At 48.2% G+C, this 11,199-nt stretch overlaps 1 protein-coding gene across 3 annotated transcripts; it reads left to right on the forward strand.

Annotated features, from left to right (window-relative positions):
• The first annotated feature begins 870 nt into the window (after positions 1 to 870).
• TRIM68 (tripartite motif containing 68) lies at positions 871 to 10,964 on the forward strand. Of its 3 annotated transcripts, none has more exons than XM_059069548.2 (7): positions 871 to 1,333; positions 3,902 to 4,383; positions 5,995 to 6,090; positions 6,919 to 7,179; positions 7,646 to 7,668; positions 8,264 to 8,364; positions 8,557 to 10,964. In XM_059069548.2, the coding sequence occupies exons 2-7, from the start codon at positions 3,958 to 3,960 to the stop codon at positions 9,105 to 9,107; spliced, it is 1,458 nt and encodes a 485-aa protein (XP_058925531.1). In that variant the 5' UTR covers positions 871 to 1,333; positions 3,902 to 3,957; the 3' UTR covers positions 9,108 to 10,964. The 3 variants fall into 3 exon arrangements, with proteins under 3 accessions (XP_058925531.1, XP_066894897.1, XP_058925529.1); XM_059069546.2 differs by having other exon boundaries at positions 1,275 to 1,455; XM_067038796.1 differs by lacking the exon at positions 3,902 to 4,383 and having other exon boundaries at positions 1,136 to 1,333.
• The last annotated feature ends 235 nt before the right edge of the window (positions 10,965 to 11,199 follow it).

Here is an 11,199-nt window from a genome sequence, read left to right on the forward strand (position 1 = left end):
GACTTCCTTAAACAGTCTGTGGCCTATGGTTGTAATTCCAGCAGCCAGCACAAAGTGCAAAAAGTGAATGCTCAATAAATGTTTAAAGTGGCTTGTTTCAATTAATCCATTTACTACTCTGTTAGGCAGCCATGCCTACAGATCCTGGTGAGACACGGGGTACAGCTCAGACCTCAGCTGCCTCTTTTCTTCTTTTTTTGCTCATGGTCCCATTTGTTTCAGGAATTTTCTGGGCCTCACCCTTCAGAATTTCAACCATGGCCTGAGCCCTGACATTGGTATGAAGAGCCAAAGAGTATCAGTCCCAACAAGAAAATCATTTGGAACTGGGCTTCAGTTGGAGGATTTCCTGGTTATTTTCCACACAGGCAGGATGTGCATTTATTTGCTTATTCAGTAAACATTGAAGTATCAGGAAAAGTACAAGGTGCAGAGACTACAAAGAAAAACCGAAATCACTGCCTTAAGTAGCACTTTGTGTGTGCACATGTCTGTGTGTTTAGGCGAGAGACAGAACACCGCTCGTTTAAAAAATTTTTCCGACTTGTATAGCAGTTTCAGACGAGGAATTCCACTTCTCCTCCACCAGTTCCCACCATCTGCTTCTAACTCTAAATGGGGTGTGTGGAAATAGTGATGAGAGACTGCCTGCTGAAGTACTGAAGGATAAGAGCTTGCCAAGAAAACCCAGGGTTTTTTATGAGAAACCACCATCTGCAGCCTGGAGCCAGGAGAGGTCGCTCATCTTGCAGGAAAGTGCAGAGCCCACTGCATTATCAGTGCCCAGCCCTGCACTAAATTGGGTCTCAGAATCAACCATGGCTGATCTCATAGGCTGCTGAGTTTGACGCGGAAAATTGGCAAAGGAACAGCATTAGGTCCGGGTCTACCACCCGGAAGGAACAAGGTTCTCCCTGAAGAGCCACTAGTCATCCAGAGCGGAAGCGTGAGACGCAAGGGGTTCTTTGAGCCGAGGGCCAACTAGGCCTCTGCTACTGCATGGCCCGAACGGCCTCATCCTAAGGGCCTCACCCCTTGGACCCGTCCTCGACTGACTCCTGGCCCCTTTTACAGTTTAAAGGGCTCTGAGTGGGGGAAGAGGCCAGAAAAACCGAAAAAAAGAGAAAATACGCCTTCAGGCCAAGAGGTGTGCGGGGCCCTGCCCTCTCCTCCGATTGGCTACGGTTGTCCTGTTCCCTGTCTGTGATTGGCTGCTCCCACAAAGATGCCGCCGGCGAGCTCATTGGCTCCAGCCCTGTGGGCGGGGCCTCGGAATCCTGCAGGAGAAACCAAGGAGCTGGGCGCTGCTGGGGCCTTGGTCTCCACGCCGGCGGTAAGTGCCGGGCTGGCTGGGCCAGCCGCTTCGGATGCTGCGGACACTCGGCCGTGGAAACCAAGCGGGCGTCTCCACTTTCGGTTTCCGCCTCGGGGCGCTACTCCCGACTGAGAAGGGAGGTGGGTAGACAGCTGTGCCTCTTCAGAGGTCTTGCAGGCCGTCAGCTTTACTCTGCCCCCACCCGCCCGGGACCCTCGGGCCCTGCCCGGCGTCCTGTGGCCCGGAGGTTACCCTCCCCCTCTCTCCTCCCGGACCCCGGAGGTCACTGCCTCCTCACTTCCCACTTTGGCCCCTCCTCTCGAGTCTCTTCCCGGCTTCGCCCTCCCCCCCCACCCCCGCAAATGTCTTTCCTAGAAGGCTTCCCACTCTGCCAAATGCACGGCTGAAGCAATTAAATGTTTAATAATTAAAGTTTTGTCAAAGTAATCTGTGTATCATGAAAACAAAACAATGAGGCAATAGGTGCCCACCCCTAAATCCTTTTTTGCAGAGGCCACCACATTTAACTTTTTCATGTTTAGAGCTTTTATGACCCTAATAAATATAAATAATGTGCTTCCATCGCATTTCTTGATTCATCATTTTGATGTTTCTTTACCCCACTTCCCTTCTCCACCATCTTCTCAATTTTCAGTAGCTATTTTCAATTCTTTGTTGATCTCTGTAGCTTTAAATCATAGATATCAGCCTCTGTTGTGTCAGCCTTAGGTAGTAGTTCTTGGGGCCCCTCCGTGGTAGATGAGGATATTGACATTTCTTCCACATCCAACCTACCATCAGCTAGACCTTAACATTTACATTTAATACTCATGTATTCAAAAATATTTGGGCACTTTCTGGCCTTAGGGATATGGTCGTGAACAAAATAGAGTATGTCAGTATCCTCATGAAACTTCTACTGTGGGAAGTAAGACAATAAACACATACGAGTCAAATGACATTAAGAGCAGGAATTTGGAGAAGCCATTTCAAGCTGGGAGGACAGCAGGAATCCAAGTGGGTGGAATGAATGGACATGTGGTCTGTGAGAAAGTGTGGAAGTTCCTCCTTTTGCTTGACTGGGCTGTTTCAGGGTGAAGAGAGAGCTTCTTGTTGGACTGAGGGCTGGAGAACCAGGATAGGCTCTTAAGTAGGTTAGTGATTTAGTAAAACAAGCTTTTAGGATATTGGTCCTACAGTTTGGTAGTGACAGTGGGAGGAGGAAAAGCAAGAGGCGGGGCGGCCAGTGAGAAGGCAGGACCTGCTGATGGCCTGTAACAGACAGTTCTGCAAAATCTACTTACTGCCCCACTTCCTTCAGGAAACCTCACTGGACTACCATTAAACCACAGTGATTTCTCTCTCCTCTTGAATTTTTATTATACTTTGAAGCTGGAGAGGTTAAGTACTTTGCCCAAGATAGAATGGCAGAGCCCAGGACCAAGCATCTGTTAAATGAGGGGAGAGTAGAATAATGGTTTCTACTTAGGGTTTTGAAATACATTGAGCCAATCCATGTAAAATGCTCAGAAGAGTGCCTGGCATATAGTGTACTCAAGGAGTGCTAGCTTTTATTATTAATGTATAATATGCTCTCAGCTCCCTAACTTAATTATAAAAGCATTTTGGGTTTAAGAACTGTTTTCTGTGTCTAGCTCATTTATTCCTTCAGCAAATATTTATTCAGCAATAACTGCATGACAGGCACTTTTTAGGTCCTAAGGATACAATGATGACTAAGACCATCAGGGCTTTTCCCTTTATAGACTAACTGGTAACACAAACTTGCACGGTGAACAAATAAACATTGTCAGCTGTACCAAGAGCCTGCCATTGGTCATTCAAGTTCTCTACCCACATATGGCCCTAGCAGAAATCTCAGGTTTCTTGCTGGAGTAGTGAATTCATCAGTATGGGTTTAATTATCATCAGATGACCTTTGTTTTTATCTTCCAAGGACTGTTTGTTCATATCTGCTTCTAATGTATCACTGAGGAGAGTGTCTTGGCATCTTAGCGGATGTTAGTGCTGGAGAAGTGGGCAGAGGTTTACAGGAGGTGGGGAAAGTGTTGCTGGTTCCCTTATACCTTACACTTCAGCGTGCAACACAAGAACACAAATTGAGCATATAGGCAATGGGCTTCTGGCATGTTACCTTTTCTGCACCTTGACGTACATAAATATACATAGAAACATCCTAGAGAGTGAGGAAGGTGGGTATTTCTGGCCTTATTTTGGATAGTGAAACCACATGAAGTTCAAGAGAAACAGTGCTGATTTGGAGAGCATGATGGAGGTGGAGTGAGAATGGGCTGGCGAGAGAACCCAGAGGAGGGTCAGAGATGACCAGGTGAATGGAAACTGAGAATTCCCAGCATCCCAACACTCATGCATCCCCAGATGTCCCTTCTGTGGGGTGAGAAACGTGACCCAGTGGATTCAGTTGGGAAGGCCAGAGCTTATTAAACAGGGTTCATAAAGGATCCAAAAGAGGAAGTTATTTTTTTCGGTCACCACTTATCCCTTTTACCTAGCCCTCTGCTCTTCTGCTCTTTTTTCCCTTATTTGTGTTTCTTTCCTTCTCAGCCTTCAGTGGCTCCGCCTGGTTTTATTCATGTTCTGAGGAGGGTGTGACAGGAGCCATGGATCCCGCAGCATTGGTGGAAGCCGTTGTGGAAGAAGTGGCCTGTCCCATCTGCATGACCTTCCTGAAAGAGCCCGTGAGCATCGACTGTGGCCACAGCTTCTGCCACAACTGTCTCTCTGGACTCTGGGAGGTCCCGGGAGAATCCCAGAACTGGGGTTACTCGTGTCCCCTCTGCCGGGCTCCCGTCCAGCCAAGGAACCTGCGGCCTAATTGGCAGCTGGCCAATGTTGTAGAAAAAGTCCGACGGCTAGGGCTGCATCCAGGAATGGGGCTGAAGGGCGACGTGTGCGAGACCCACGAGGAGCAGCTAAAGATGTTCTGCAAAGAGGATGGCCTGATCGTGTGCGAGGCCTGTGGCCGGTCCCCTGAGCACGAGGCCCACAGTGTCGTGCCCATGGAGGATGTCGCCTGGGATTATAAGGTGGGAGATGAAGGCCAGCTTCCCCCAGTCTCTCCCCTGCCCTTCACTTGGCTACCTCTAGATCAAGAACTTGACCGGGGGCCCCAGAGACAAAATGAGAGCTGATTCCTTTGTCTTCTCGCACCCCCAGATCCCAGGGACCTGATACAGTGAGCCATACCTCTCCTTACGTTTATGACCTCCTTTGACTTCCTTCTTTCCCACTTCCACACCTCACCCCAATCCCAACAGGTTTAATGCCTAACCCAAACTTGCTTTCCTTACTAAGAATTTGAGGGAGACCATTTTGGTCTAGCTGGAGTTCTGGGTGCCTTGGATGAGGTGGTCAAGGCTGTACCTATCAGAACGTGCAAACTCCTCCTAGCAATGCCACAGATAATCATTGAACATTAGGTGAGTCACTTTAAACTCCTCATTTTATAGACAAAAGAAAGGCTTAGAAATTTGAGATCATGATCATTGGTTTTAGAGCTAGAAGGGACCATGGCTGAGTCATTTGGGATTGAGTGAGATTGTCTAATCTAATGTTGTAGGGTCCCTTCTGACTTAAGTTAGTTAAAGGAAGATCAAAGGCCTTCTTACTCTTCATCCACTGTTCTTTCTCTTCTCCTTACCTTCTATTTATTGGGGGCCATCGGGGGAGCCATCTCTGACACCCACTGCTCCTTTTTTATAGCTATCCTATCAACTTCTAACTTCTTATATTTTCCTTAGATGTCCATGCTGACATATCTTTATTGGAATCATTATCCCAATGATTCTGTGATCCATTGATCCTGTACTGGTCTTAATTCTCTTTCTTGAAGTTGAGATTAGAAGGTAAAATTGTAAGATGAATCCCCTGAATTAGCTGTTTTCCTATGCAAAAAGAATTTCTGAAAAATTAAAAGTATTTATTTATTTTGTTTTGCAAGTATTAGAATAGGGAGGCAGTATACCATAGGCATAAGAGTTAAAGAGCTGGGTTAAATCCCAGCCCAACCATTTACTAGCTGAATGACTTTGGGTAGGTCACTCTCTAAGCCTCAGTTTTGTTGGTACATCTTTAATAAAATGGTCAATATTATTATGAGATTACTTTATGCTTCCCAGTAGTCATCTCTTGCATTAGCGTCTAGGATGGTACTTCTTACCTTTAGGGTGCATATGAACCACACAAGGGTCTTGCTAAAATTCAGGAGGTCTGGGGTGAAGCCCAAGATCCTGCATTGCTAACAAGCTCCCAGGTGATGTTGATGCTGCTGACACACGTGGACCACACTTTGAATAACAAGGTTTAGGAGGCTGAAGGATAACAAAGCAGATAAGGATAAAAAGAGGCATGGATAGGAAAGTCCAAGATAGTTTTCTGGCCAGGTTGGAAATGGACCTTTTCTTCTGCTTTACAGAAACTTAGAGACTGTGGGAGTTGAAATGATTCTCAGTTAGAGAGACCTTGTATGTAATCTGGGCAGGAATCTGCTCCCTCTGTGGTGTTCCCTTTTCTCCCAGCATGCATTCTGGCCCACCCCCTGAGGGATGCTTGTTTTCCCATCACCTACCAATGCTAGGAAGCCTGGCTATCCACCCAGGCTGCCCAAGGTGTCCTCATGAGGTTTTTGTCTCTTTCAGTGGAAACTCCATGAGGCTTTGGAACATCTGAGGAAAGAGCAAGAAGAGGCCTGGAAGCTGGAAGTTGGTGAGAGGAAACGAACTGCCAACTGGAAGGCAAGTTGCCCCCTGGGGAAAGGAGTCTGTGTGGTCCCTGTGTTGTCCCGAAGCTGGCCCATGGTACCTTCCTCATCTCTGTGAGGCAGAATGTGAGGTTTGAGGTCAGAGAGCCTGGGGTCCTCATGCCAGCTTTCTCTACGAGGCGTACGGCCTTCAGCTGGCCTTGGGGACTACTCACTTCCAGTTTCTTGAATGTGATGTAGAGATAACTTCTGGGCTCTCCTCATATGTGAGAAAGGAAAAGTACACACCTCACTTATGCTTTAGCTCACAGAGGTATGACTTGTACAATGCTTAGTAAAGCAGTTTCTGTTTCTCTTTCCTCAGCTGAAGCATATTTACTAAAAGTTAAGTTATTAAAATATTGGAAAATCACTTCAGAAATAAACTCAAGGCCCATAACTATCAAACTATCAGAACTTGTGATCGACGGAAGGTAACAGTGAATCAGTCTAAAACAGCATATTGAATTGATACAATACCAGTAAGAAGCAAAATCATCTAACAGTGTAGTTCTTACACTGCCTGGTCATTATTCTGAAAATGGAAAATAGTCTGGAATATATAGTACAAAGGTAATATCCTGGGCCCTACTGGGGTCAACAAGAGTTAGTAATAGGGACTGAGGAGCATGTACTGGAGCTGTGGGAACAGGAACTTAGGGAAAATCGTACCCTTTATCTTTGCCTCTACAGTGCCTGGCACACAGTTGGTACCAGAACATTCCAGAGTGCATGTGTGTGTGCACATACCAGCGTCCTCAATCCTGGTGGGTGGCCCTTACACGAGCAGTATCCGTGCTGATTTCTGATCTTGGCTCTACAGATACAGGTGGAAACCCGAAAGCAGAGCATCATATGGGAGTTTGAGAAATACCGGCGATTACTAAAGAAAAAACAGCCACCAGGTCGGCGGCTGGAAGTAGAGGCCGCCGCCGCTCTGGCCAGCCTGGAGCAGGAGGAAGGGGAGACCACGCAGAAACTGGGGGTGAGTCACAATGCACTCATCCAGCAGAGCCGGGTCCTGTGGAGGATGATCGCAGAGCTGGAAGAAAGGTCTCAGAGGCCTGTCCGCTGGATGCTGCAGGTGAGGAGCAGGTTTTCCTGGAAAGTCTGAACAGGAGCTGAGGATAGCCTGGGACTATAGGAGAGGGGGGTACCTAGTCTTCAGTGGGACCTGTCAGCGCTCGGCCTACCAGACATGGGTTCCATATACCCGCTGCTAATGCCGGCTGTTCCCCTACCCCTGGTTGGGTGGATGACCTCGGGCCTCCTAGATGGACATTGTCTAGGCGGCCCTCATATCATACCTGTCCCTCCCTCTGGCCAGAGAGTTGAGATGGAGCCCGCAGTTGGCCAGTGCAGCCAGGGCTCAGCATGCGCTGCCTGCCTCCTGTAGGCTTCTCCCCCTCTCCCTCTGCATGCCTTCTCTTCAGCTTTGCTCTCTGCCTTCCCTTTCCCTCCGAGAAACTCCCTCCTGGAGCTCTGTGTCTGTCTGGTCCCTCCAAGGAACGGGGCATACTCATGTGCTGCATATCTTTTTCTCTTTCTAGGGTATTCAGGAAGTCTTAAACAGGTATGTTTCCATCTCTGGAGCCCCTCGACAGCCCTGTAAGAGAAAGTGGGGCCTGGCCAGAGCCAGAAGTGGGGAAGGAACATAGACCAAGTACCTACAGAAAAGTGGGTGCTGGTCTGTAATCTTCTGCCCCTTCCATTGTATTGGCTAAGAAAGCTTTCAACATCTTTCTTTTTTCTTCTTTGTGCTTGGCCAAATTCATTTCAAGCATTACCAATAAGAGTTTCAGGTAAAGCTATAAAATGTATGGTTTCAAGTAGATGGCCCAAGGAGGGGAGAAGACTGCAGCTGTCTCCAGTAGCATCGGTGCTCTGAGTCTGCATATGGGCCCTTCTCCTCTGCAGTACACCTCTTCCTCTCCCAATGTCAGATTCACACCTAACCCTTCCCATGGCCTAGGTATGTGAATATTCTCTCTGTGTCACAAGCTGTTCAGCTCAGTCAAATAATCATCACATCTCTGCTCCGCCTGGTATTGCTGGGGAGGGGCACCTCGCTGACTCCGTCCCTGGCCAAGCCCCCTTCCCTGTACTAAGGGAAGGCCTATGTGGCAGAGCCAGGACTTCTGGCCCCAAGGCCTACCCCTCTCTACCAGGAGCAAGTCTTGGAGCCTGCAGAGACCAGAACCAGTCTCACTGGAGCTGAAGACAGACTGCCGTGTGCTGGGGCTCAGAGAGATCCTGAAGACGTATGCAGGTAATGAATGCTCGGCGGGATTGTGATGAGCGGGGGGCGGGACCCCTCCCAGAGGAATGAAATGGCTCAGTGCCCTCTGGATACCCATCGCCCACCCGTCATTGAGGAAATCGCTGGCTGTATCTATCACAGAGACCTCGCCCAGGCCCCCTCGCTCTGTGTCAGGGTACCAACCAGGATCTTTTTCCTTAGCGGATGTGCGGCTGGATCCAGACACTGCTTATTCTCGCCTCATCGTGTCTGAGGACAGAAAATGCGTGCGCTATGGAGACACCAAGCAGAAGCTGCCCGACAATCCTGAGAGATTTTACCGCTACAATATCGTCCTGGGCAGTCAGTGCATCTCCTCGGGTCGGCACTACTGGGAGGTGGAGGTGGGAGACAGGTCTGAATGGGGCCTGGGAGTGTGTAAGGAAAATGTAGACCGGAAGGAGGTGGTCTATTTATCCCCCCACTATGGATTCTGGGTGATAAGGCTGAGGAAGGGCAATGAGTACCGGGCAGGCACCGACGAATACCCACTCCTGTCCTTGCCCGTCCCTCCCCGCCGGGTGGGAGTCTTCCTGGATTACGAGGCCCATGATATCTCCTTCTACAACGTGACTGACAGCGGCTCCCACATTTTCACTTTCCCCCACTATCCCTTCCCTGGGCGTCTCCTGCCCTATTTCAGTCCTTGCTACAGCATCGGAGCCAACAACACCGCTCCCCTGGCCATCTGCTCCCTGGACGGGGAGGACTAAGAGAGCCACCATTTTAGCCAGAGGCCTTGGAATTTCGCCTGGCCCGCAGGGGTCTTGGAGGACCCTGCCCCTGACGAGGGTCCCCTGGAACTGAGCTGAGCCTGGAACCCAGGGATTCCTCTTCCTGACCCAGTGGTCTGTCGCTACTGGGCCAGTCTCCCACTAAACCACTCATGTTAAAAAGCTGAGGCTTGGCAGAAGGAACATCGCACCCCTGCGGGAAGTATGACAAGGCTTTTGGTGAGGAACGCGGTGGTTCTAAGAATCAGGATAGTCCTTTCTGCAGGTCACGCCCCTCTTCCCCATCCCTGTCAGTGCCATAATTCAGTGAGGATGATGAATTAGATCCGATCTTCAGGAAACCCATTGAGTCAGGTTCACCAACAAGCCAGAAGAATACTGTCCGTGTCCAGAGCCGGTTGCTGTGCTGATAGCAGCAGGAGGATGCTTCAGCTGAGGTGTACTGCCTCTGAGCACCCGTATTTCACCCCAGCTCTCTGACCTCCCGGCTAGAGAAATGCATCACCAATGGCCCAGTGGCCATCCTCTCTCTGAGCACAAGCTGGGCAAGTCACTAATCTCAGACTCTAAGGAGACCTGTGTCCTGGTCCTGCCCTTTTCTCTAAATGTCAGAATCAGAAAACCTGTGAGCCTTGTTTCTGTTTTCACTTCATGGCTGAAGAGACTGAAATGGCCTTAGTGCAGCCAGTTATTTCTCACAAAGCTGATGGAGAGAAGAGTGTATAGATTATAAAGTATTTCTCACATTCAAATGAAACCAAACTGACAAACTCACTTCTCAGGTCACATGTCTGCATATCATTTGTTACATTCAGGTCTGAAACATCCCAATGTTTGAAAGATTTTAAGTGTCCTCAGTGGGAAAATGGGTATAGTAACTGCATACTCTCCTACCTCACAGGATTGTTGTGAAGATCTCAGATCCATCCCGTACTTCTGTTCCTTTCTCAGGGACAGGGAAGGCAAGCCATGGATTTTGCCTGTGGTGGCAACCTTCCCATCTCACCTTTTTACAGCATCTTTGCAGCACTGCCTTAGTTTCTTAGGGCCTTTCCTGACAGTCCTGTCCTTTTAGACCAAAAGATACCCATGCCCTGGCAAACTCCGGGCCACAGTAATATATTGAGCGTCTGTTATATGTGTTTGTCTTTGGGTTAGAACAGGGACTGTGACATTAAGGTAGAGAATGGAAATAATACAAAGAAAAATGTAAAACAAATGCGCTGAAAGGAAGGCTCACCCACAAGCTCGTTGGGCTAAAGTTTGCATCTTTGTCACCAAGGGAATCTTCATGGTTGTGGTAAATATTCTGCCTTTCTCTTCCCTAAATCTGTGACAGAAGGAGTAAAGCAGGAGGGAAATATGGGGAGGAAAAATAGGACTAGACACAAAAAGCCATATATGATAATGAAAGGGAATTAAAACTGTATATCTGGGCTATTGGCCCTTTAGAGTGATTGTTGTGTGTGGCAAAAATAATTCATTACAGGTCTTAAAAGTGTGATGTGGGAATGATTGTGCTGGAAACAAACTGTAAAGCAAGCATACGAGAACTATGGGTTTTGCCTGTTGTGAGGGGCTACAATATATACATTATGTATTGTCACCGTGACGCTGTGTAACACAACCTCTGATGTAGTTTAAGCTTGAAAGTAGTGACTGCTGAGTTAGGATTGGGCAGCAAAGTAGATACTAGGTTAGGTACAGGCAGAAGCAAAATCATTCCTATAATAAAGAATAGCAAAAATTGTCTTTCTACCTTAATTGTATTGGTTGTTCACGTATGAAGGAGGTGAAACAGGCCAAAATGGAGAAATAAACTCATTCCTCCCACCATGCTTCCAAGTTGCTCCTTGAGCATTAGCAGTAAAAGGGGAGAACTTGCTATCATCCGCCTGGAGGGTAATGAACTGGTAAGTCACGGACCTGGTCTTGGCATAGGGTTGAACAGACCTACATTAGAGGGATCATATATCTTTGTGTGTGTCGGGGGGCGGGGCAGGGGGGACTCCCTGGGGAAGTGTGTATAGACTTGAGAAATAGATCTTTAGGAAGTGCTTCCAGCTATGTC

Source organism: Kogia breviceps, chromosome 7, assembly GCF_026419965.1.
Source record: "Kogia breviceps isolate mKogBre1 chromosome 7, mKogBre1 haplotype 1, whole genome shotgun sequence".
NCBI lineage: Eukaryota > Metazoa > Chordata > Mammalia > Artiodactyla > Physeteridae > Kogia > Kogia breviceps.

What these genes read in the sequence shown, in the direction of transcription:
- TRIM68 (XM_059069546.2), top strand. Translation starts at nt 1,368, where the DNA reads ATGCTGCGGACACTCGGCCGTGGAAACCAAGCGGGCGTCTCCACTTTC. An exon ending in CTGTCCGCTGGATGCTGCAG is followed by an intron (nt 7,180 to 7,645) that starts GTGAGGAGCAGG and finishes TTCTCTTTCTAG; the next exon opens with GGTATTCAGGAAGTCTTAAA. An exon ending in GATCCTGAAGACGTATGCAG is followed by an intron (nt 8,365 to 8,556) that starts GTAATGAATGCT and finishes CTTTTTCCTTAG; the next exon opens with CGGATGTGCGGCTGGATCCA.